Below are 25,629 nucleotides of genomic sequence, written 5' to 3' on the forward strand. Positions count from 1 at the left end.
TCCGATTGCTATATCGGGCTACGTGATACATCGCAGTCCACATGGTGAAAATTACAAGACAACCTAGAAACCAGTCTCTTTACGACCGTCTCATCCACGCTACCAAAAAAAAAAAAAAAAAAAGAAAAATGTAGATTCTATTTACAGAACGTAAGCGATGACACCCTCGACCTTCTTCAACTACCATTGTAATTGATCAATTTAGCCTACATTTCGTGGTACATCTCATTTATTCATTAAAATAGATCGTCTTAACCAAACGAAATGGTCATCATATTATTCGCAATAAAATTGTAGCTACTTCTTAATTCAGAAAAAAGTATCGCATCTTCGATCAAACTAAACAAAATTCCTCATATACTAAGACAACTATTCTCGACGGAAGAACATACAAAATTTATCCTTGTTTGGATAGTAGATGAGCTTTTTAATCTACCCCAATTGCTTCCTCGAGCTATTCGTTTCTCCTATGGCCGGCGGATTCCTAAAGAGACAAAAGCTTTGTTCCACGTTAAATCTACGTGCCTGACGATTTTACTTTTGTAGCACGAGGACGAGCATGACACGAAAATCTAGATTCACAGGTTTCCGTTCCAACGAAAAAGAATTTCAAACGGGACGAGCACCGTGAAATGAAACAAAAGGAAAAAGGAGAAATCCCGCCATTATATTTCGTTCCACTGTATCGAGCTTCGAACGCCAGCAGTATTTCAACGTCTGCATCGGTGCTATCCAAGTTGAATTTAAACAGTCTGTGGCACTCTATTGGAGATATTGTAGCAGAAGAAAAGCAGAGTGACGTGTTATATTCGATGAAAGTGATATATTTGAGAAACGCGTGTTATTAATAGAAACGTAAGTATATTAATCTTCTATAATCGGATTTTTCTTCTCACATGAGAATGAAAAGTGAAAGAATTAAAAAAATAATTACCGCTACAATTAGACCATGAAATAATAACAGACACAATTTTCGAAACATTCTTGAAAAATATACAATGTTATTTTATTAGATACTGATTGGATGTTGCAGTAGTAATTGAAATCAATACAATCGTCTTTGATACGAGATCTTTGAATATTATTTTCATTCCCTTAACTTCTGAATTGGCAGTATATCAGAGCTATGTGTACCAAACGATCGTAAAAGGAAGACGAAGTACAAAGGAGGATAGAGGTCAGTAACGACAGAAGTTCGAAGTTACTGAAAGGCAAAGTTAGGGGAAAGTAAACTTCGGAACTTATTCTTTATGGGCCCATTGTTCTTCCTCGGTTATCGTACTTCAAGATTCCAGTATACGTACGTATGTATAAGAAAGTAAAAATAGACAGCACCATTTTGCCCGACAACCATCCCCATAACGCGTGACCCAGTGGATCACTTTTTCGTAACTCTGAAGCTTCATTTCCGAGATTACATCAGCTACGAGCGCTCATTGTTTTTCGTCGTTGCATTGAAAGTCAGTCGGCTACGAGGGAAAAACGACTCTTTTTCATCGTTACCACCGCGAGACGCGGTTAATTCGCGGCGATTATTCTTCCTTTCGTGGTAGCTTTGCATTTGCATAGCCACGCACAGCCGGCCACGCGGCATAATTGGCGGGATTTCGCTTTTAATCGGCTCAGTTATGGTCGAGTTGCAGCTATAGCGAGCGAAACGCGGCTAATAAACCAGGCAAGTCGATTTCAACGAATTAAGATTGATTAGCTCTTGGCTTTCTTACCGAGATCGTCGCTCTCGAACAGAAGATTCTCGTGTACGCCCAGTCGTCTGCAGAACTGTATGAAGTTCTCCATGTTGTCCCGAGAGAAGAAACTGCGACGCGCTGCATTTTCCCAGCAGCGGCCCTTTATCACCGGCATAGGCTGAAAAAGAATCGCGAGGAATCGATCATTGAAAAAATGCTTATTACACGAAGACGAGAAGATCGATAAATGACTTATCTACAGGATCTATATTTTATTTACATACGAAAAACAATCGGAAATGAAATATTTGACAAGGAATACGCGAACTGATCGATACTACTCGCACAGTTCATCTTACACGAATGTTAACGGTAGTCTCTCAACAGCGCGATTACTCACCCCTTTCGCTTTTCCAGCATCAATCGCTGTCCTCGCCTTTTCCTGGATAACCCTCGCCAATCGACACACCACCACGCCATTGTCCAAGGCGTCGAAGAAGTTGTCTCCCGATACGATTTCCGAGTCTGAGATAAAAAGAAATGCGGTCCACTTATAAAATTTATTCTTTTTAGTCTACTAACAAGCCGACAATTCATCTTTGTGTCGATTCAACGTATTACGCAAACGGCCTCTCGAAAGCAGCCAAGAGCATCGACGAAGTGGCGTCATTGTTGGAAACAATGGAGCAGTTCTCCTCGGGCTCTCCATCGTAGTCAAATTCTTCGCGGCAATAGCGGGGTGACTTTCGCTTTACAGTTTCTCAGAGCTTTCGAGCCGTTGGTAGAAATGTAATTACGCTCTTTTGCAACTTTCTACTATAACATATCTCGTCGATCCTTTTCAATTACAAAATCTTCAAAAATTCGTACATCGAAGAGTGAAAACTTCCTAATCGATCGGAATGTTGAACTATTCAACCGCGCTTCGCTATCGTGCGAAGGAGAAAGCGAATTAACCCTGGCGAATGCATGGCGACGCGCTATCGCGGCTCATCAAAGGCGACAGAGGTCTCTAAGATGACACGACTGTCAGAGAACGTGAGAAACCATTCAATGGATTGCTTCAGATTCATCTATAGAACCTCTATCTACTGAAGGAATCTCCGCTCGTATCAATCCTCGTACATACTCTTCCTTCGATCTTCTCAACTCGTCGTACATCTGCATCCACCCTCGCTTGTATTTAGTACACGTTAATTTCTAGGCCTACGAAAAATTGATCGCTAGGAACGCCAGAACCGTTTCACGGTGGCGTGCTCGGTCAAGCGAAAAACGATCTAGCTGGGACACTCTCACGATAGGCCAATTCGTGCGTGACTGCACGAAATCATTTCAATTTCGTTTGCCGGCTTCGTTGGCTTGTAAACAGGATCAAGGCCGAGATTTTTCGAACGCCTCGCGTTCTGTACCAGAAGCAGACATCGCGATGCAGCGTTACGGACGCACACGTGCAAAGTTACGCTACGTAGAGGGAAAGAAATAATACAGAGGCACCCACGGTTCTCCCACGCTGCTGGGATAGATGGAGACGGTCGAGAATCTAAGGAAAACCCGATGGGCCACGACACGATCCGTGCCATGTATATAGATATAGCCAGGATACGATGGGAAATGGGAACTAGGTTGGGCTGACGGAACGATAAAGCCTCGTAGATACGGATGGTAATGAGAACCAGCGTCGTGGCTCGTGACTCGACCTGCTAACAATAGGGTTGCACCCGGGGCAGAACGAGAAAAAAATTAACGGGCAGGCTTATGGAGTTAAGTCCATCACATGTTGTTTCGTGAGACACACACGTGGGCCACATGTGTATGCAACGTGTACGTGTGCGCACACGTGTACAGGTAACACAGCGTGCATACGGACGTCGTCGTCAGATCTGGTACGCGAGTATCGTTCGCATATGGCCTGGAGACACACAATGGCAAACCGAGCGCAACGAGCTCGTGATAACGACTGCTCTCATACTTGTGTTCATAGGATGTATAACCCTTGCTCGATCTTACGAAAGATCACGGGCGTGAACGTATTTGAGTGCGAACCGCGCGACGATCAACAGCAACTCGGTCACCCGGAACTGACTGCAGTAGTTATGTTCGACACTATACGAGTTGATAACGCGGCGCCGTTTAAGGGAAAGAGCGAAGTCCAAGTATTCGACAATTAGACGATGAATTTTCGTGCGAATCTTTTGCACGATCGAGCTACTGTTTGTCTAACGTAAGATTATTACGTTCTACATTTTCAGTATGTAACTTTACCTATTTTTTCTTGAGTATTCGTATAATAGTATCCCTCAGAGACATCAGGAAATCTATGACAGAATTTTTTAAAGTATAATTTCTACTGGGTTAATAGCGTGGTATTACGTGTGCCGATAACGACCGTACACCGTGACCCCCATTTTCTTAATATCCTTGGTACGCTACCCTTCGATTTTAACGTTCGTCTGACCTCCTTAAACAGCGGCTCGAACCTTTTTCAGAGTATCCCGCCGATATCGTCCTTGGCATTGTTCGATCGATGCATTAATTCGAGTACGATATATTACTGCAATAACCAGTTACCATAAAACACGCAGTGACACGGCAGCTTTTATTTCGTCATCGCATGGACCCCACACAGTTTGTCCCCAAAATAGACAGTACGAAAGAAAAATCTACGGAACAAAGTTATTCGTAATTTCGCATTTGTGAAGGATTTTGTGGAAGAATGGATTCTAAGTGGTTTCGTTCTGAATTCGTGCAGCACCATTGGTACCAGGGTCGAAGGTCTCACCACACTGGTACGATTCACGGTTCGGTAGCCGTCCATGGCCCATGCCGAACAAGCAACCTATTCGCGAACGTCCCCTGCTTTTTAAATCCACGATCCATCGAGCCCCTTTTACACGCGCAAGCGTGTCGGCTATGCGTATGTACGCCCATTATGCGTAATGCGGCTTCAGGTAGCCACGATGCAGGGAGAAGAAGTGGCACGAAGGAAGAGGGGTGCCCGGCAGACTTCCGGTTGAGTCAGACGCCGCTGCAGCCGGCGCAGACGCAGGGTGTGGGTCGAAAGGTCCCGTCCTTTCGTATTATTTTAATAATCGCCACAGGAAATTAACTGATTTTTCGTTTTGCCCTAAACTGAACACCTCTTCCTTCGACTATGATAATAGGCATTCGACGATGGGTAAATATAATCCTTCTCTCCTTATTTATGAATATTCGCCATGGCGGACTTTTAACTTTAGAATCTTGATTTTTATTTTCTCTGAATTTCATTTCTCCAACTATCCTCTAGAAATGTAGGCAATTTTAAGCTTACACGTTTTGATAAATGAAACATTTAGAATCCGGATTCGTAGACGTGGGTGAAACAGTTGCGAAGTTTTTTGCAAGAATTTAATGAGTCTTTGATGATTCACTGGAAGGCTGACACGTGTTAAACGGTGGATGATTGAAAATAGGTACTTCGGTCGGCGAGATCGTGTGGGATAAACATTGATTGTTTCCAAGATAACTTATTTCCAATTGGTGGGTTTAATACGATGGTTGTTTCCAGTAATTTAAACCGTTAATATTACAGTATAGTAGAGATTCTGAACCAATGGAAAATATAGTTCTTCCTTCGTCGCAATGACGTTGTTAATCTTTCACGTCGTTAACCTTGAACAACCAAATCGAGAGCCGCATCGAAGGCTTAGATGTCCGGATTTAGTTGAATAAATCCAATTGCAATGTGTTCGATCGTATTATCAATAAGGCTATAAATAGGAAATCGATTTTTTAATCGTGACGGATTCATGTTTTCAAACACGATTTTCATTGAAGCAATAAAGTTAGAATTTTCCAACGTTTTTGATTGAAAATTCTCTAATCACGTGGTAAAAAAAATGTTAAAGTTACTGTATAAATGACAATCAACTAGATTTTAGACAAAGAGAGACAATGTCACTAACCAAACCCACTTTATCACCATAAATCACCAACCTTCCAACAAACTACAATCCCCACCAATCATCCAATTACGACACTCCTCGTGACATGTACTACCTCATACAAGTATCTGGACACTAGCTCGTTTTTAACAGGATGTAATTTAATCAAAGAATTAGGGATACACGTGGGTTTACAACGATTCTATTTCCTCTTATAAACTATCCATATTTTAATCTCCTATTAATAACAATTACTAATTTATATTTTATTTTCTTCAAAAATAAACCACAGCTTCTCTGTAATTACATAAACAAGAAGACGTTCGTTTATAGAGAACTACGATGTAGTACGAAGAATCCAATCAACGCGGCAAAATGTTATCTATATCCCACAAGAGGATTAGTTTTTCTTTCTTTTTTCTTTTTTTTTTTTTTTTACAGAATTCATATCACCGTCAATAATCGTTAATCATTGAAGCTGTTTGGAAGCGTAGTCGCGTTGCGCGTTCATTTACCTTGTGCACGCGAAACGCTAATTGGAGCGACAGTCGTGGACACACTCGAAATAATTCAGTTCAAACAGCGAAACGTCGTCGGGCCTCTGGTTATCTTTCCCCGCGCAAACACCCCGCGTGTAGCTCACCCTCGCGCATTAAGTTCCCCCTCGATTGAATGCAGACGGGAGAGTTGACCGCCACGCTGCATTTCAAACGGTCTCCTCCTCCGTTAACGCTGGCGTGGGTGTGGGTATGCACGCTTCAATCGTACACCGCACCGGCGGAACGAGAATAGTAACGACACGGCAGAGGTACCCACACACGATTCCGCGAGCAAAGGCTGCCGACCTATCTTTCTCTCTCGTTGTTCCTCTTTTTCTCTCTAGAATGCTGCAGCTTTGAAGCTGCGATGAGAAACCAACGTGATATTACCACGCGATATAATTAGATACGCAAGTACTCCTCAACATCGATATAACGAAAGATTATTGTACTAATTATCGCAGTTTTGGTCATTCGATATGCGGCCGTGTGATAATTAACATTATAAATTTCTAAACGACACGTATCTACCAAAGTAGATAGTTTGAAAAAGAAAGTTTCTTCTTAATCTTTTCTAACTCTGCGTTAGTTTTATTTATTCTTCTCTCGTGTTTATAATAATATCTCTTATCGTCTGCATTCAAAAGTACCTCACTTCTTATAAGTGCATAAGCGTATTATGTACGCGTAAGAACGAAGATATTTATCAAGCTACTTTCGATATCAGTGCCGATTTCCTACACATTGTATCGATTCGATGCTTTCTAAATCTTTTCGATAATAAGATCAGATAGAGAAAGATTGCCAAACGGATAAGAAATAAAATCGAAAGATCCACGTTGCACGTTCAAAACGTACTTTGTAGACCGAAAGCGTTCGCCATAGCGAGCTAATAAAGTAACAGCGAGTCGTTTCGTTAATAAATTCCGTGCAACCGCGTTTCGCGTAATTCAAAGCAATCTGTTCGCATCCAGAAAGACGACACGGTACCAGTCGGCGCGCGTATTAGTCGTTTTTCTTCGAGAGACCGCTCGTGTCGTAATCCTTCATGGTGGTCCAGATCTTGCGGCTGGATTCTTCGAGGTCGCATGAAACCGCGATCGTTCGAACGCTCCGTTCACCAAAATATATGGCAACATGTTACAGACATTTCGTACGGAAACAACCTTCCTTGACATCGATAACAACGTTACCGGTAAACCAGATAAAAATGGAACAACGAAACGGCAGCTTGTTCCATTTCAGTTCGAGACATCGAGTCCTTCGGCAGGATGAATACTCGAATGCGGATTATCGATCAAGTTTTGTAATAAGTTCGCCGATAAAAGAAGCTCTACGTAAGCGAGTCTTATGAATTACGAGTCTCCGAGGATGTCTCTAGGCCGATTATTAACAGCAACGCAAAAGTAGGCTATCAAGTATAGATAAAGTTATTTACTTAAAGTAGTATAAGTTCAGAATGGTGACTTTGCGCGACGTTCGATGAATCGGGGCGGTTCTATTTTACGCAACGGCTCGTATTATCGCCGTATTAGGAAAGTAGTAGTTCAGAAAGGCGGTCACACTGGTACCTGAGACGAAAAAAGCGCTAGACTCTCCGTGAACTGATTAGTTTCCAAGAAAGCAGGAACATCCATTTCTGTGGTAGAGAAAGAGTATCTGTTTTATCCACCTTTTCAACGTTTCAATGTTATCAACAAAAATTCTTCCGTAACTTTTTAAAAATTAAAAATCAATTCTTTTGTAATTTAGTAAAAGCAATGGCGAAGTATGAAGCGCCAGAGAAATTAGAAACTGTAACAATTCCAAGCGAACGCTAGGTAAATGGATCGAACGAGGAAACGAACACGTATTCTACGAATTCACCCACCAATTGTTTTCTCGGATGGAATGGAGCGGAAAGGGTTTAAGATTCTCGTAGTATTAGCTATACGTTGCCTCTGAGAACGCGCGTTTCGTGATCTTTGCGTGTAATCCAGTCAATGAAGAAAACTTTCACCCACTTCGAAGTTCGTTAATGTATCGCGCCAGAGATCTCGCGAATTATCTTAGTCGATGCGACGGTTAGTCCATGTTGCTGTTTGATCTACGAAACTATCCAGAAGAAACAAACGAATCTGAGACGAAGATATCGGAACATGCCTCTGTTTAAAATAGACTTTTTATTCAAATTAGACGATTATAGGTATCAATTATCCTATTTCTATTTAAATTCTTCATTTAAATTAGGCAGTTATAGCAAATTAAACCAGTTCTATTTGAATTTCTAACGAATAGAATTTTATTTGCATTAATAATAATAATAATCATCGTTTACGGTACTTTTTGTACATTTTTGTACCGATATTCCAATACGAAAACCAAGAAAATACTTTGATCTTTATACGAGATCATTAGCAAACTTGTGTTGAATGTCCGAATAAGAATCCATCAGGAACGAAGATACATTCTACAGGAATGTTTCAGACATGCGTATTAATATATCTAATATTTCAAAAATTCCTCAAATGTCACTTTATCGTCCCACTGTGCGAAACACATAAATCTGCTACAAGATACGACATCGATCATCGATCCTTATAGGATTTCTTGAATCATGCATGGGCTCAAGGATCCTAACCAATGCAGCTGGATTTCCATCGTCATAATGGATTCCATTTTACGGATGCAAATTATTCGGCAATAAATCCACGCCGGTTAACCGATGCACATTTCATCCATTACTAATTAATCAAATTCAACGATATTAATTCATTCATAATCAACGAGTCCAAAATGGAATTATTTTTCAATCCCTTGTTAATTACGATCGCTTGCTTTGTTTTTAAAAAGTCTGGAAACTGCAGCCTCGATTTCCTCCGTATATTTCTAACACTTTGCCCCATCTTTGTTCATCATCCGGTATACATTTTATTATATTAACAATATACACGTTACATAAATGTTCCACATGCTTGTTATTCTTATTCTCATCTTTGTTCCTATGATCTCATCGCTTTCATTAAATTACGTCTACGATTCTGCATAATATATTCCGATTATCTTCACTTCTAATAATTCTAAACCACGGTAAATTGATCGATCAATTGTTATTCGCAATTACCACATTTCTTGCTGTACATTCAAAACGATCTATTAAAATTATCGACTATCAGATCGTTACATTGGAAAAATCCTCGTATCGGGAAATACGGATACGTTCTCCTTCGCGAGACCATCCGCCAAAAACGTGACGGAACGAAAGGCCAAATGTTACGAATATCCTTTCCCACGTCGCGCCAGATGCGAACCTTTTGTGCGCTACGAAAGCCATGTACGCACGCCTTGTATACCGCCGAGCGACGAGCTCTTTCCTCCGTCCCTTTAAGGCGAACTCACATCGCGAAGAAAACACGCGGTCACGGAAAAAAAGCAGCCGAGTACACGCACGGAACTGCGATCCTCGTTACATCATGCCGATTCCTTTCTGCACCTCGTAACTTTCACAAGCACGTAAAAATAGAAGCTTACTTGTTACGATAAGAAAACGCTTCCACGGTCTGGAATCTTCAAGATTTACTTTTGCTAAATGTCCATGAAAATCACTATCAGATTCCAAGTACAAAGAGCTTTTTCTTAATATAGGAATTTTAAACGTTGGATGTAAACAACATTCACACGATGTGATTTCTTTCTAAAAAACAAATATCCTTTGCTCGTGATAAATATTACGTGAATTTATGAGAGGCTTTCACAAACCGATTGAAACATCGATCGATAGATAAAAACGTATATATTTGGATTACGGGAAACGGATACGACCAATTTTCGCGCCAGTCACCTCTCGCAAATCAAGACGATGGACGAATTTAGTTTATCGATCGAAAAATTTCACAGCGGCATGCATAGGGTGATTCAATTCTTATTTACTATGCTATTAAAGAATTGATATAATCAGGAATTATTCAGACTACCCTATATATCGAATTATAAAAAGTATGCATTTTAAGTAGAATAAAATTACTTCGAATCCTGAAGTAGTATTTCCTACTTTTAATTCTTCACGGTCCGGGAACATAATTGCAAAGATTCACGGTTTGCGAACAAACCTCCATAAGAAGCAAAAACAAAGAAAGAACAGTCCCTTTCAAAGGTTTCGCTGTTTCTTATCAAGCGATTACTCTGTGAGCTACTTCGACGTCTAATCCTGGCTTCACCTAATTCCTCCAATACAGCAATTCCACCTGACAAACACGTTATGTCATCGGCGCTACCACTGGTGCCACATGTTTCTCTGGTTACCAACCAGCAATGCCAACACATCTCAACCCCGCAAGCTTGCACGTCCTTGTTCCACCCTGCCTCCCCTTACTCCCCTTCGAAATCTCGCAATATAAAATCAGACAGCTACTCACTCAACGTTTTATTGATCCAATCGGCGAGGTCCTCCTGCAGCGGCAGCAACTGTCTGCTTTGTGCCGAGTGCAGACGCTCGTGATAGAACTCTGCGTACTCTTCCTCTTCCGGCGAGGGCCTGGGCACGTCGGCGCGATTGAACACAGTCACTGAAGAGGGTCCCCAGCTGCTACGATAACGGGTGTGCTGCGAAGACGGGAATCGATTGGCGTACGACATCCTGAGGCGGAAAGGACCGAGAAGCGTCCCGGTGGCCCGCACCGGCCCCACTTCCTCTTGTCCTCCACCAGACCAGATTTAATATTTCCCTTCTCTTTTCGCCCGTCTGGTGTCTGCAGGTTTCCTTTGGATGCGCCACCGATTTCTCACCGGTTCCTCTCGACTGCTAAAGAGTCCCGGCGACGCCGTGCAATGCGGCACGTCTGTCGATTACGCGAGCCTGAAAACCAAAACCCTCTCTGTCTTATCGTGCGTCTTAACGTGGGCATGTTGCCTCGATTTCTTCTTGCCATCGAGCAAGGAAGGAAGCGATCTTGATGATCCGAATACCAGGAAAGCCGTCCGCGATTCAATCAGCTGAGATACAACAGTGCTTCGCTAACTGGTTATGGGTTTTATCTACTCGCTTTATCTAACCAGTTATCAGGGCCATTTTTTAAGTGGTATACGTTGCGGTGCACGTGAAATTTATAGGGTTTATGGTATAAGTCATCTTTTTGGTCGAATTTAGTTGGGAAACACGGACCTCTGAATGTTGCAATCTCGACAGATTTTTATGAAATCGGAATACATCTAAGGATTTTTATTTCGAAAACTATCTGTTCCGTGGAACTGCCTTTCTCTTTTTCATATTTTAATTCTAACGCGGAAGGCTGTGTTTACGGATGCTTAGATGTTTACGAAGTTTTAAATATTTTTTCGTTTTCGGGTTCTCTAACTTCCTTGTTAATGTGATAGATAAACGACGCAAGATCCGTGCCGGAAGACACGGGCACGAGTTAACCGTAAACGGACCAAGGCCGCTGGCCAAGAGATGAGTCTGACACGAATGACTGGCAGCAAGGAAAACGAGCCTCGAGTGGCGTTTTCGGGAATGAATGGGTTTTATGTTACGCGGAGCTGTTTATAATATCCCGGTCGACAATCTTTCGTAATAGCCCTGAGAGGGATGAGACTGCAGGATGAGACTTCTCGACCTCGAAGTGGATACTGCAAACTTGTTACACGGTTCATTATGCAGGGGCTCAGTCATGATTAATATCCAACGCGTGAAATAAATCTCAGTTTAGGTTCCATCTCTTCAATTCTGTTCACAAAATTTGAATCTGCATAAATATTCGCAGTCTGATAATAAATATAGTCACCGACGTGTCGTTGGTAGATCGCGGTTCAAGGAATGGACATAAATTTCCACGAGGCTCGCGTTCGCAATGTCCACAAACGCCTCTGTATTTAAACGACATTCGACGCCATTAGCATTCATCGACAGCCCCCGGGGAACGCGAGACGTCTCACGCAGAAACCTCGCGATTTTACTGAATCGTTGCGTGGGATTCGAACGATCGAACGATCGAACGAGGGGAATGGAAAAAAAAGCAGGACAGAAGAGAATAAATGGGTGAAAAAAATGAAATCTTCATAAATCCTTCTAAGCTTCCACGGAGAACGCTATCGCCTTCGCGTGACGTAAATCTAGTGGCGAACGCTGTCTGATGTAAGCGTTCAATACGCTTTACTATTAGCGAGAGAGATACAGAAAGATTATAAAATCGCTTAGAAGTTCGAGTTAGCACATGTCGATACGTGTAGTTTACTTTAAAGTAAAAATTTCAAATTTCAATTTTGTAAAAACTTGGTCTTCTTATTGCTTCGAAGCAGATTGGCAACGTTTATATTTCTAAAGAGAAATAACTGTAAAACGATGTTTTCGCATCTTGCCCTTTGGAACTTACATATACATGTATATGTAGGTAAAAAACCTGATGTATTTTCGCCCAGTCGCGGGGAGACGGTCGCGTTATAGCGCGTCAACGGGAGTCGTAAATTCCCGCTACGATTGCACGAATCGACACCACGAACAGGACGATCCCCTTATTTCTTGTGGGAGAATAAGGGGTGATTGGGTTGGAATATAACTGGACTTCACAGTTATATTATATGTGTATTAATTTATACTGGATTACACTACTAGATGTGAACAGACCTTGTTTGGAAAGCGTGTTGATGAACCCGAAGGTTGCTAGACGTGGTAGTTATAGAGGCGAGAACTTGACTGAGATGTTAGGACTTGAAGTTGACTGTCCGAGAACTAGTAGAACAGTGGACTTGACTGTCCAAGGGATCTTAGAGCAGTGGACTTGACTGTCTGAGGGCTAGTAGAACAGTGATTGACCTGTCTCGTACTATTTAGGAAGAAAGCTCGTTGTGGATGTATTCTTGTTGAACTAAGAACGCGGATTCGTAGTTCACACTTTTCGGTAGAAAAGTTAATGAATTAAATACGAAGGGACAGTCCTCGGCAAATATGACTTACGTTTGTTTCTGTCCTTGGGAAAAACCCGCTACCTCGCTGGGCAAACCTCCGCTTTCTCCGTAATGAGTACGAGCGTGCAATAAACCTAAGGACCCATTTAAGGGACCACTCATAAACCGAATATGTACAAAGGATGCAATTTTATTGTTAACAGATGTGGGCTATGGTGGTTCCTTGGGTTTATTGCGGATCAGTGTGACGATGTGCAGGCCTCGGCGGCCTGACCATGAGGGACGTCGCAGGTACCGACTCACGCGACGTAACACCTGAAAACAGGAAAATCAATCGGAATCTATTCGAATCGATGAAATGAAAATCCAGATGATAGTCTCGTGATCGATGAGCAAACCTACGTATGTCCTTCGACATCGATCTATCAACTTGCTATCGCTATATTTGCTCGATGTAATGCAATCCGTTGTAAACAGGTGAGGACTCTCGACTATGCGTCCAAGCAACATTAGTCTTTTCTTTTTTCACTTCTTTTTTTCCCTATTTTTACATGGAAATGTGATTTGTTAACGCAATTGCGGACAGATCACGTGGTGTCTTGTGCGTCGCACGATAATTGAAAATAGCAAAGTCTAGAGTTATAGAAATGATCGTGTAACCTCGATATCTCATATATTATCGTATTATTATGTTCGAGAGACTGATAATTTGAATTTTACCGAAATCTTGAAACACAAGAACCGCGAAAAATTAAGATAAAAAATCGAAACGCCTTTTTTCAAAATCCCTGATAATTGATTCTCACGGACTTACTTTAATCGTGGAAAGGTGCAATGATATATTAGCGATTATTAATGTGTTAACAGGTTCGAGGTCAGAATTAGTTATTCACAGTTTGATTGTTCTAACTAAGATATGGAGGCGCGTTAATTTCTTCGAATTAAAAGAGTAAATACGGAGTTATTAGCACTAAAATAATGTAAGCAGCGGTGATCACAATGTCTGTAGTGAAAATATTTTCCATATATGCAGGTATATTGTATATCGATGATCTGTTGCATTTTTAATGGTATTTTATTCTTTTCGAGTCTGTAATTAACTACAATTTTTTTTTTCTTTTATATGAACATGACTCACCGTTTTACTGGATATTCGTTTACTCAAGAATCGATTACCATTATTTTGCATACAAAACTAAATTAGATACAAACGGAAAGTAATATAAATGATAATACGTGGCCGGATAACCGACTTGTTTCGATGCGTGTACTTATTTTAGAGAAATAGGGAATTCTTGAGTAATTACCAGATATTCGGTGGGCGAGCGTTATAGAGTTCTTCGTAAATCAACCGACCCTAGTGATCGATTATTACCGGCGACAGCTGGCCAATTAATAACATTTTCGCGTTATCGTGACAAATGGAGCAGAGAAGCGAGTGTGTTAGCCTCAAGGTGAAGCATCGATGCAACCTAATCGAGCCAAGATAGCGAGCGAGCTCTTGTTTGCTTTTCCACCGATATCTCGTAATTATGCGTACATACGTTCGCTGTCGTGTGTGTCTACGTGTTCCTTTGGAGAAATTGAAAATTAGACATCCGTCGTTTTGTGTTTCGTAACTGGAGCAACGGTCGTGCTGCTGGCAACACCGATGAAAGGTGTAAACGAGACAGGATGTAGCATTTAAATAAAATGTTTGAAATAGTTGATGATATCAGAGATACTTGATAAAGTCATTATACAGTTCAAAAGTGTTTTAATTTCAGTATGGCGAAGTAGTGTTAGTGTTAATCGTGATACCAAATGCATTCTCTAATTATTATAAGATACTAGCTATTTTTGAAATTATACGAATTTGCGTGTTGTTGTCGCTCTAACCGATTCACAGTCAACTTCCATTCGAAGGTCACTGATATATAGCTTTACCTATACAGTATATTTCGAAGACGTCAGTCATTCGATAGCGCGATTCGAGCAATTACCATCGAAAGAGTAATTTCAGAGATATCAGACGTTTCGTCATTGATACAATATGTTTTTTAAAAAATGATAAACGTACGTGTATATCATAGATACGTGAATGCATAAATATAAATACCAAAATACATTACTTATTAAAAAATTTCGCCCATAACAAAGTATATACTCTATACTCTTACAATGTACACCCATAATTGCTCGAATCTAACAAATTCCACGTAATTCCAATTTACCTTACCTTCTTAAAAATCACGGTATAACAGGGACCCTTATCTCATACGGAACTATGTACATATCCTTTCATCCGTTACGTTTCGATGTACTTGTACACGCAATACACGACACCCACGGTCACACTCATCGAACATCAATCTGAAGTGCTTATTCGTGAATTCGATCAGGAAAATAATCGCGAAATGTTATCGCTCGCAATTTGAAGTCCATGAAAACGTACCGATTGTCCGATGCAATTTGTTTCTACGACGTGGTCAATCAATTTAACACGGAACACGTGATCATCGCCCACAGAATGACACAAGCTGTCCGACTCGCGGTAACGTATATTTACGAATGGCAAGTTTCGCAGGATAATCGCGGTATTCGATTCGAGTCGATCGTCGAACAGCGTCGCGAGCGTGGTGGCACCCACGCACCTAATAAATTATACCGATTTTAATTAAGTCTCCAGGCGCGAAACGCGACGTCGCCACGCGCGAAATTGTATTGGATTGTAAACGCGGCTTGCCGTGCCTAAGTATTCCACGAACGAACGTAATCGTCGCGCTCAATCGAAAAAGAAAACCACGTTAATCCAACGTTTTTTCTCGTACCACCATGTGTATTGGAAAGTGGAAAAGTTTCTGCAAGCGTTCCTCCACTGGCGTTTCATCGCTTTACTTTTGCTTTTTTCGTTTTGCTTTTTTGCTTTTTCTATCGTTCGCGCGAATGATGTAACGAAACGGGTAAATATTATGATTACGTAGAAATTCTCGTGAGATTGTTTTGGTGAAAGAACTTGTAGCGGGGTTCATCCTTTAGAAAGTTACGGTTGCGTTCCTTCAATTAACTTATCGAAGTGCATATCGGTTGCTTTCCAATCTTTATAAGATGCAAGAGGATTAATGGAGTTTAACTTCATTAGTTCCTCTAACGTGCTCTTTTCACGAATACAAAGAAGTACGATGTAACCGCAAAAGTTGCATTCCTCGGAAGGCGAAGAATTTCTTTTAGCTCGTAGTTAAATAACGAAAGGAATATTTAAATTACATGTCACTGGATTACCGAAGATACTTTTCACACATCGAAGTCGCGAAAATTTGATGTTTGGAAAACGTTAATCAAAATTTCAGCTCGCTTCACAGATTGATACATAGATTGATTGCAAAATTCCGTGCATAAAAATTGCTTCGATATACCTGCTCCATCCTTGAACTTTTCCCTGCTAATTACTCTGAATAACTCGTAATTGCGATGTACCGCGTTTTTAAAAATGACCAGAAATTCAATTAATGGCAAATATGAAATTTAACGTGTAATTGCATGTACTTAGACAAATTAATCCTAATTACTTCCAACGCGATACGTTTCAGATGCTTCGGTCACGTTAGTCCGCCATTCGAAAGCACCGAATCGTGCACACGCAGTTGAAAATCACTTTCAAGTAGAATTCGAAATTAAACTTCTCCGTGCCCTCTAATACCAACTTTTCAAATAACATCGCGACTCAACTTTCTTTCCACGAAAAAATGAGATTCGACATGTACACGCTTGTTTGCGAGCAGACAGAAAAATTACAGTATAGTCTCCGTTAATGAAAAATTAGCAACTTCATCGAATTCATTTTTACTCTCCCCCTCTCTTGCGAATACCACTTCATGGACAAATACCACTGCCTACTATGTAAATATTACGCCATACGTTGAGGAGCAGTTGCTAATTTTCATCAACATTCTTCACGATTATTAGTTTAGTGTATTCTTTACAAATTTATTCCTTGATAACGATATTCATCAGCTGATAAGCTAGTCGTAAGAAAGCCACATCGAAGCGCGCGTGTACGAAGAGAGCAACGACCGACTAACAATCGTACCCGCGGCTCGGATAATCGCTGAATTGGATCGTCGATCGGTCGTCAGGCTTCTCGGACGCTTCCCAGAAAACTCGACTGCTCGTTCAACCGGCGAAAACGCACGACACCGTACCAACAATCTCATCCATGCCGGCGTGTGCATGTCCGGTACGTAGTAAGTAAGTACACGAGACTCACGCGTCAGCGATCATCCGCCACGCCACGTTTTGAGACCACGTGTGTAACACACTGACACCGTGTTGACGATTCTGCGCCATTAACCCCGTAGCGGGTGCGTTCTTCGAAAGAGCAGCTTCACGATGACGCACATTGCGTCAACAGTATTCGCGAGAGATTTGACCCACGTGTCGCTTTATCCGGACAACAGTCGTAATTTCGAAGAACAAGGTCACGTATATTTTAACGAAGACCGAAGGCGTCGTGGTGAACGGAGGCAATGGAACTACGAGGCGAATCGAATCGATAGGATACACGTTCACGTGTGCACGATCGGTGTTTACGTTCGCGCGGCAAATACTCGGACACGTGGGTGGCGGATTACGCTGGAAGATACCGTCGTTGTGATCCGTAAAAGGCGCCGACAAAGTCGCGTGCCCGGCCCCCGGTAGAAACGCGATGAAAGCGATACGACTGGATCCGCCGGAAGCGCACCGCTTCTTCTTCTGTTGTTCTCCATTCAGACAATCTGTGAGCGCGGGGGGAAACAAGTCGAGTTGGAAGATGCCTGGGAATAAAAAGGGAGCAAAAAACAACCAACTTTTTGTTCAGCTAGTCTTTTAATGGAAAAGACTTTGGTCAAGTGTCAAGCTTTGTTTCGAACGATAAAACGAAAAAGTTCGAGTTGGCTGTTTCTGTTCGAGGAAGTTACGAGGAATGTTACTAACAAATTTTCGAGGATGTTTGTCGATAGATAAAAAATTTGAGAAACAGTCGAACTCGCGAATGAAAGTTTAACGAATTAAGACTGGAATCTTAAATATAGTACGATCTGATAAAATGTTGCACGTCGTTATGCGTACATCGTTGAACGCGACTTGATTTATGTTTCATTAAAATACACAGAGTTTGTTCTCGGAAGCGCTGAAAAATCTTTCGCTTCGATGTCATTTAGTTTAGCATAATGACACGATAATGATCCGAGATGCTTGCTATCTCAAGTGTTGCGGTTGTTGAGATTGACCGGTCAGGCAATTAGAAGAGCTCGTTGAGGGTGGTCAATGGTCTGTAACGTGAACAGAGGTATCTTAAATGGACGACTGTGTACTGTGAGACTGCTACGTAACGATGTAATGCTATTTTCGGTTCTATGACCATTTTTTCCTCAATCATCAAGCGGTGATGAATATTTTCATTTTAAATGCGAATATAAATTGCTGCATGTAATTTATCTTATTCCGCGTCCCACGTCGGATATTTCGTTGCGACTCCATTTGCCTTTTGAATGAATTTCAACGTCGAAACATGCTCGACGCATTTTGCTATAGTTCCGATGTCGGATGAACTTCGTCAGGTTGAATATAATAACAGCCTTTGCCGCGGTAGAAGCATGAAGCAAAAGGAGAGAGAAAACGATTCTTATCGTGGAACTTCTAAGAGAAATCTTTACTTCGAATCTACATAATTTCTCGAACTTTTAAATTTTCACACTTTCAAATATTCAAATCTTGAATTCCGTAAATTTTCAACTATACAAATCTACAAACTACAAACTATACGAATTCAATTTCTAAATTTTCAAATATTCAAACTTCTTCATCTCCAGCTGTTTAAATTTTGAATTGGAATTTTCGAATTTCCAATAGCAATATCCAAAAACGACATCTTTGATCCCAGGCAAATGAATCAGACGATGAAAACGGAAACGTTGCACAGCGCGTATTATCGTTTAAAGTTCCGACAAACCTGCAAACACGCAGTTTTATTCATTCCATCGTTTGTTACATACGGTCTTTCTTGTCGGCTAAAAAGCCAAGTTTCTTGAATAATTACATGGCTGCTCTAATTAAGGGTTTTCCTCCTCCGCAAGGGTAGCGAAAAGATACACGTTGAATGTTGAATGCAACGGGCGAACTGGACCGCGTCAACGTGAACGTTTCCTCGCACAACTTCTCTTGACTTTGTGTAGACTTTCATACAGGAAAATCCGTATGCATAGGCGGCGAACGATGCAAAGTAAACTTACGCGAAGACGAGTGCAAAAGTTACATCTCCGTTTCGAATTTGTAGATATTTCGCAGACCAAGAATGGTAACAACGTTCGTTACTATTTCTCATACGATGATATTCCAATGATCGTTTATTATTAAAAATAATTCGAGACACATACTTTTCTAAATTATAACAAAACAGTGAGAAGCTTTGGCTCTATAGCCTGCGATAAAAACCCCGAGAAAGCCTCTGATTTGAATAATAAAAGAATTACCTATAAAAGATCTGATCGTACGAATTTCAAACGCGTTGAGTTGCTGGCTCGATTCTTAATATATTCATCTTCTAAAGATCTAGGGAATCTGTTTACGGCATAAAAGAAGAAATCGTGGAATATCCGAGAAATGAAAATCAAATAAAATCGTAAAGCGTGACGTTTACTAGGATAGTCCAACCAAATCAACCAAACTAACAAAATATATTAATTTCTGAAGGTATAAAAATTCACTTATTGAAATCATCAAATTGAATAACTGCGATAGAACGAAGCAATTAATCATCATTCTCGAGCGTGGCGATTGATCGATCCAAGTGGAGGAACGTATTCACCGAGGCACGCCATCGACTTCCGATCGAGTTCGATTTCAGGAGCGTAGAAAGCCATCGTGATTACCGGCGCTGCTCCAGAACACGTACATGGTGCACTTTTTATTTCAATGTCAGTCAATGAGAAAAGATATGGAAGGAATCCGTGCGCAGAATTCCATTTACAAACGCCGTAGCTCTGTGGGTCTAATTAAATCGCATAAACAGAGCGTGCCTATCCAATTACCGTTCCACGAGGCCATACGTTTCTGCGTGGTTTGAGGTACCGTGTTGCCTCTTCCTGGTCGTTTGACGAGTTATTGGGATTGTCCCTATATACCGTCGAAAAAAAGACGAGGAAGAACGAGAATATCTCGTCGTTGACGGGAATATGCCGCGCGTAAATAAAACAGATGGGATGGGACGCCCTTTTAACCCGCCATCCAACGATCCTGACAAGGGACAAAGAAAATAGACCAGCAGAAAATTATGGTTAAGAACCAGACCGGTTGGTCGATTAAAGTCTTTTAACTCGTTCGATCGTAATTAGTTCTATCAATCTTTGTCTAACAGGTCGTCTTGTAACATTCTGATTGCGAGGCGCAACCGTCATGATGGAAATGGAAATCATTTATATTTGGTGGAGAGTAATTCGGGAAATAATGTAGAGATAAAACAAGAAAATTAAGAAATAACGTTTCTCGTGAATAGGAAATTTTCTGTTGGCTAAGATTGGAGAGGACCTGAAGAGATATGATTCTAAAACGCGGTAATGCTCCGTTAGCGGTAATAAGATTGAAGTAATAAGTAACAGTTTTGGAGCGTGACCATAGTGAGCGCGTGTGAGTATGTCCGTGCGATGTGCTACAGAACGTTCTACTAATCAGAAAGTCGGTGCACACGGAGTTATTACGAAAATTTGTGTCTTTTTTGTCATCCTTAAGTAAATAAATAAACGAAATCACCGATCGTGATATTGTAAAAAATGAAATATAAATTATACGATAAATACAAATTTAGAGAAATAATATTAATCAACGGCGCAACATTCCTACACCTATTTAACTTTATCAAAGTCAATGTACTTATCAAAGGTAAATGCGATTATAAATTGAAAGAGAAAGGTCAATTAAATATGAACCCTGTGATTCAGAGGTTAAAAATTGACCTGCAAGGCTCGTAAGTACCCATTGTTATACCAAAGATCTCGCGCAGCGTATGTACTATATCCATTTGTATTCTACCTTCCATTTTACTCCGACCCTCACAAATATCTTCCAACTTTTCTTCGCTAAACTTCATTAAAGATTAGATTTAAGTAGATGATCTCCTAATTACTCTGCTCGATGAACCATTCTAATTAATGAAAGAAACCAATTTATAACAAAACTAGAACTATCCTATATGATACCTTAAGAATCTTTAAAAATATTTGAAAATAGCCTTCTTCTTCATTGTTCTCCGTTAAACAAAGACCAAAACGTATTCTCGACAATCGAACGCTTTATCGATTTGCACCGTAAACGTTTTTGTTATTATTTACAGTGCTTTGTATGCAGTAGGCATTCGCGGAACACGTAGGTTTCGAAGTCGTGACTTCGTTAAACTTACACCACGGTAGTTTCGTTGTAAACACACGTTTTGCCTCTAAAATTTCAACCACGTTCATATTTTAAAACAAGAAGGAAAAAAGAAAATTTCTTTCACCAGACTGGTTTGCAATTTAGATGCACCCGCATAGATTTGCGCTTATATGGCAAAGTCAACGGATTCAGGGAACATATTATGCAATCGATTAATCGAAAGCTTCGGATTGAGTAATTACATCGATTCCGAGAACATCGATTTCAAAAGATCTTGTGTTTAGTTGACACGCTATCGTCGAGGAAAATGTAACTACTGTGAATCATCGAAACCTGCAATTGTATGCATATGCAATGCCACTGAATAGCTTTCGAAAGATACGAAGAAAGAGTTAAACGAGTGGACAGAAAAAAGAAAAAGTTTGCCACGGCAATCTCTTCGGAGCTTTTGTTCCTTTTCTTCAGTTATGTCAGTAATCGAAATATTTGAGAATATAAAAGGACGTAAAAAATATCCTGGAATCACGACTTACAGTCTATTGATTATCGTAACAACGACTATATTTCTACAGGAAAGTTATATCTATTAAACGTGATGTCTATTAGCATGTAAATTCTCCGATCGACCCAACAATCTTAAACAGTTTCGTGGTATCGTTACTGTTACGTCGCGTGAGTCGGTACCTGCGACGTCCCTCATGGTCAGGCCGCCGAGGCCTGCACATCGTCACACTGATCCGCAATAAACCCAAGGAACCACCATAGCCCACATCTGTTAACAATAAAATTGCATCCTTTGTACATATTCGGTTTATGAGTGGTCCCTTAAATGGGTCCTTAGGTTTATTGCACGCTCGTACTCATTACGGAGAAAGCGGAGGTTTGCCCAGCGAGGTAGCGGGTTTTTCCCAAGGACAGAAACAAACGTAAGTCATATTTGCCGAGGACTGTCCCTTCGTATTTAATTCATTAACTTTTCTACCGAAAAGTGTGAACTACGAATCCGCGTTCTTAGTTCAACAAGAATACATCCACAACGAGCTTTCTTCCTAAATAGTACGAGACAGGTCAATCACTGTTCTACTAGCCCTCAGACAGTCAAGTTCACTGCTCTAAGATCCCTTGGACAGTCAAGTCCACTGTTCTACTAGCTCTCGGACAGTCAACTTCAAGTCCTAACATATCAGTCAAGTTCTCGCCTCTATAACTACCACGTCTAGCAACCTTCGGGTTCATCAACACGCTTTCCAAACACGGTCTGTTCACATCTAGTAGTGTAATCCAGTATAAATAAATACATATATAATATAACTGTGAAGTCCAGTTATATTCCAACCCAATCACCCCTTATTCTCCCACAAGAAATAAGGGGATCGTCCTGTTCGTGGTGTCGATTCGTACAATCGTAGCGGGAATTTACGACTCCCGTTGACGCGCTATAACGCGAACGTCTCCCCGCGACTGGACGAAAATACAGTTACCTCCTTCTTTACGTGTTTTATCTATAAACCCCTTACCTTTAACCATTAAACACAGCAGACGTATCCATAATACGTATTTCGAAATTTTTATAACCGTAATATGTACGTGTTTCGGGCTTTATTTCGTTATTACATTATCCTCGTGCGTTTATTCCACCATTAAACAGTCTACCTATACCAATTATTAATTCTTGCATCTCGCGTCAGAATAAAAAGCTATAATCACCTGCAATTACTTACTCGTAAGCAAATAAAAATTCGATTACGAAGGAATAACCAAACGAAGTATCAAATTTTTCATCGTCACGAAAACCAGATTCGACTTATATACACAGGTCGACCTATATACACATTCACGAAAGTATTCCAACACTTGATTTTTCAATGGTCTGTTTTTGATTTGCTCAGATCGCTGGAAAGCAAACGGAGCTGAATGCCCTAGCTGCGATTCGCTGGTTTGTCGCAACGTGTCAATTAGACACGAGAAACGGATGAGTGTTAAAGGCGACCACTAATCACCAGGAGGAGACGAAATACGTGTAGTTGTTACATTGTCCACCGTACGCTCGCCAATGGCGTGTAGCGAAGCTCGCGGAGGCAGGCCGTTGTCCGACGCCTTAGAAATTCTTTAATGACTTTATGTGCGCGGCACACACGAGCAAACGACGTTTAAGCTTCGTCGCGACCGTATTCTCGCCTGGCGTCTTTTCACGATCCTGCGTCGCCTCCACCACGGCGTGTTCACGGCCGAACGAAAGCCGATCGTCCTGCTGTGAGAACCGGACCGGATGTTACCTTCCAATTACAAACTTGATCCCGCATCTGTATCTCGGAGAATCTTCTTCTCGACCCCTCACTCTCCGATTTTACTTTACACCAAGAGTTTCCTTTATATTATTTCTTTGTATTTGATTAAATGAACAACTACCGATTGAACTTCAACACGAACTCCTATTATATGTATAAACGAAAAATCGTAGACGTTGTTCAATTACTAGTAGGCTGTGGATATTTATGCGAATACTAAAAGAGCAGAGCCCAGGCAGCGATTTGTTTTACCCACTACATATTATGACAAGTATCGTTTTTTTTTTTTTGGATATTTTATACTTTCACGTAAATGCATAAAAATTCGCTGTCCGTAGACAAAAAGATTAAAAAATTAGGACATATTCATACCGTAACTCCTATCTGAATCTTAAATCGCATATGTTCATTGTGTTTTTTTTTTTTTTTTTTTTTTAATCTAACGTAGTTACTGTATTGCTTAAAGTCGACAGGTCGTACAAAGGAAGATAATAAGCATCAAGCCAATGACAATTACTACCAATCAATGCGTATTCTCGTATCTAAAGAGGTAAACACTTAGCAACAATGAGTGTTAATAAAGTGTAAGCGAGGCTTCAACTGAAATAATGGATAAACACGTGGGGACAAGATTACAGCTTCGGCTGCCGTATAACCACTGTGGAACAGTCACGATAAATAAACTAACCCGAAGCACGAACAACGATGTTCATCGTGTCAATTAAAATATACAGATGGCCAACGTGGTATATGTGTATAAACGGTTTTTCACTAGTCCCCGTTCAGTTGGTAACTCTTCGCAATTCGTCTCAATTGCATTCAATTTGCGTCTAAACATTTTATCGCGCAAATAAAAAGGGTTATCACCGACGGGATAACTCTTACTTATTGCTGCCACTTTCGCTACGTCAAGTACCTCGTGCTATCGTACCACTAGCCGATTAATTACTCACTACTCAGACGCGAATATCGATCGAGTCGGAAAGAATTGCGAGAGAATCTCGCAGTTAGTCGACTAATTGTTACATCGAGTATGTGACACTTATTGGTTTCTCCCAAGGACCCTGTTCTGACGTTCTACGAAATCTACTATAGATATCTTTACTTTTAATTGCATTAAGCTACAGTTTTAACTTCGACTTCTTTCCTTCAGATTCCTTCTCTCATACGCGTGATAGCAAGTCCTCGAGAGAGGACTTTTAGACTCGTCCAAAACGTTAAATCACATTGACCACGATTACACGGAAAAGAAGAGCCGAAGGTATAGCAAGAAAATAATCAATAAGAGCTCGATAACATTCTCCGATTACTGACTGATTTTCGCCCGTTCGAGTCTTTTCTTGGAAACAAACGTAAACTAATACCACATTTCGACACGTATCGAACAAATCTGTATAGTGACTAAACCGGTGTAACCACTATAAGAAACATCGTGTATAACCTAAAATTCGCGAATGGAAAATACGTATGTGCGTAAGTTCCCTTACCTCACGGATCCTCGTGAACATCGCTCATACTCGTTGTTTGATTCAAAGCTTCAGCTCTGCTGTTGCTCCAATTCACCGAGGATAGGAGACTCGAAGAATCGAGAGGACACCTGACATTCCGGACGAACACACAACAGTGCGCACAACAGACGCGTACTCGTCGATCATCCGATCGCAACTGCAGCCCTTCGATGTGCCAGTGCCGGTTCTGTTGCCGCTGGGAGAGTAAGAGGGAGGGAAGCGACGGCGAAAGAGCGAGACGAACGGATGCGAAAAAAAAGGAGAGCGAGAAGGAGGTGTTATCGAGACGGACGAACCTCCCGCTGTTTCTCCAGCCGACCACGCTCCGAACTGACGGCCACTATATTGTGTATTTCACGTATGTACCGACGTACACTAAACGCCACGCGAGACGCGACTTTGACAGAGATCGCTCTCGT

General features: G+C 41.0%; 1 protein-coding gene across 6 annotated transcripts in view; it reads right to left on the reverse strand.

Moving 5' to 3' along the window:
* Window positions 1-25,370, reverse strand: part of LOC139988674 (growth arrest-specific protein 2) — a 31,252-nt gene extending 5,882 nt beyond the window's left edge. For 4 of the 6 annotated variants that reach the window (XR_011800185.1, XR_011800184.1, XR_011800183.1 and 1 more), the window contains exons 1-4: window positions 25,190-25,370; window positions 10,545-10,984; window positions 2,089-2,213; window positions 1,725-1,866 (exon numbers count right to left, since the gene is read on the reverse strand). Coding sequence is in view for 3 of the 6 variants with exons in the window: in XM_072006349.1 (XP_071862450.1) it covers window positions 1,725-1,866; window positions 2,089-2,213; window positions 10,545-10,764 (487 nt within the window). In the remaining 3 variants the exon portion in view is untranslated. The other 2 variants (XM_072006366.1, XM_072006358.1) reach the window with 2 other exon arrangements.
* Between the last annotated feature and the right edge of the window lie 259 nt (window positions 25,371-25,629).

This window comes from Bombus fervidus, chromosome 1, assembly GCF_041682495.2.
Source record: "Bombus fervidus isolate BK054 chromosome 1, iyBomFerv1, whole genome shotgun sequence".
Classification (NCBI taxonomy): Eukaryota; Metazoa; Arthropoda; class Insecta; order Hymenoptera; family Apidae; genus Bombus; species Bombus fervidus.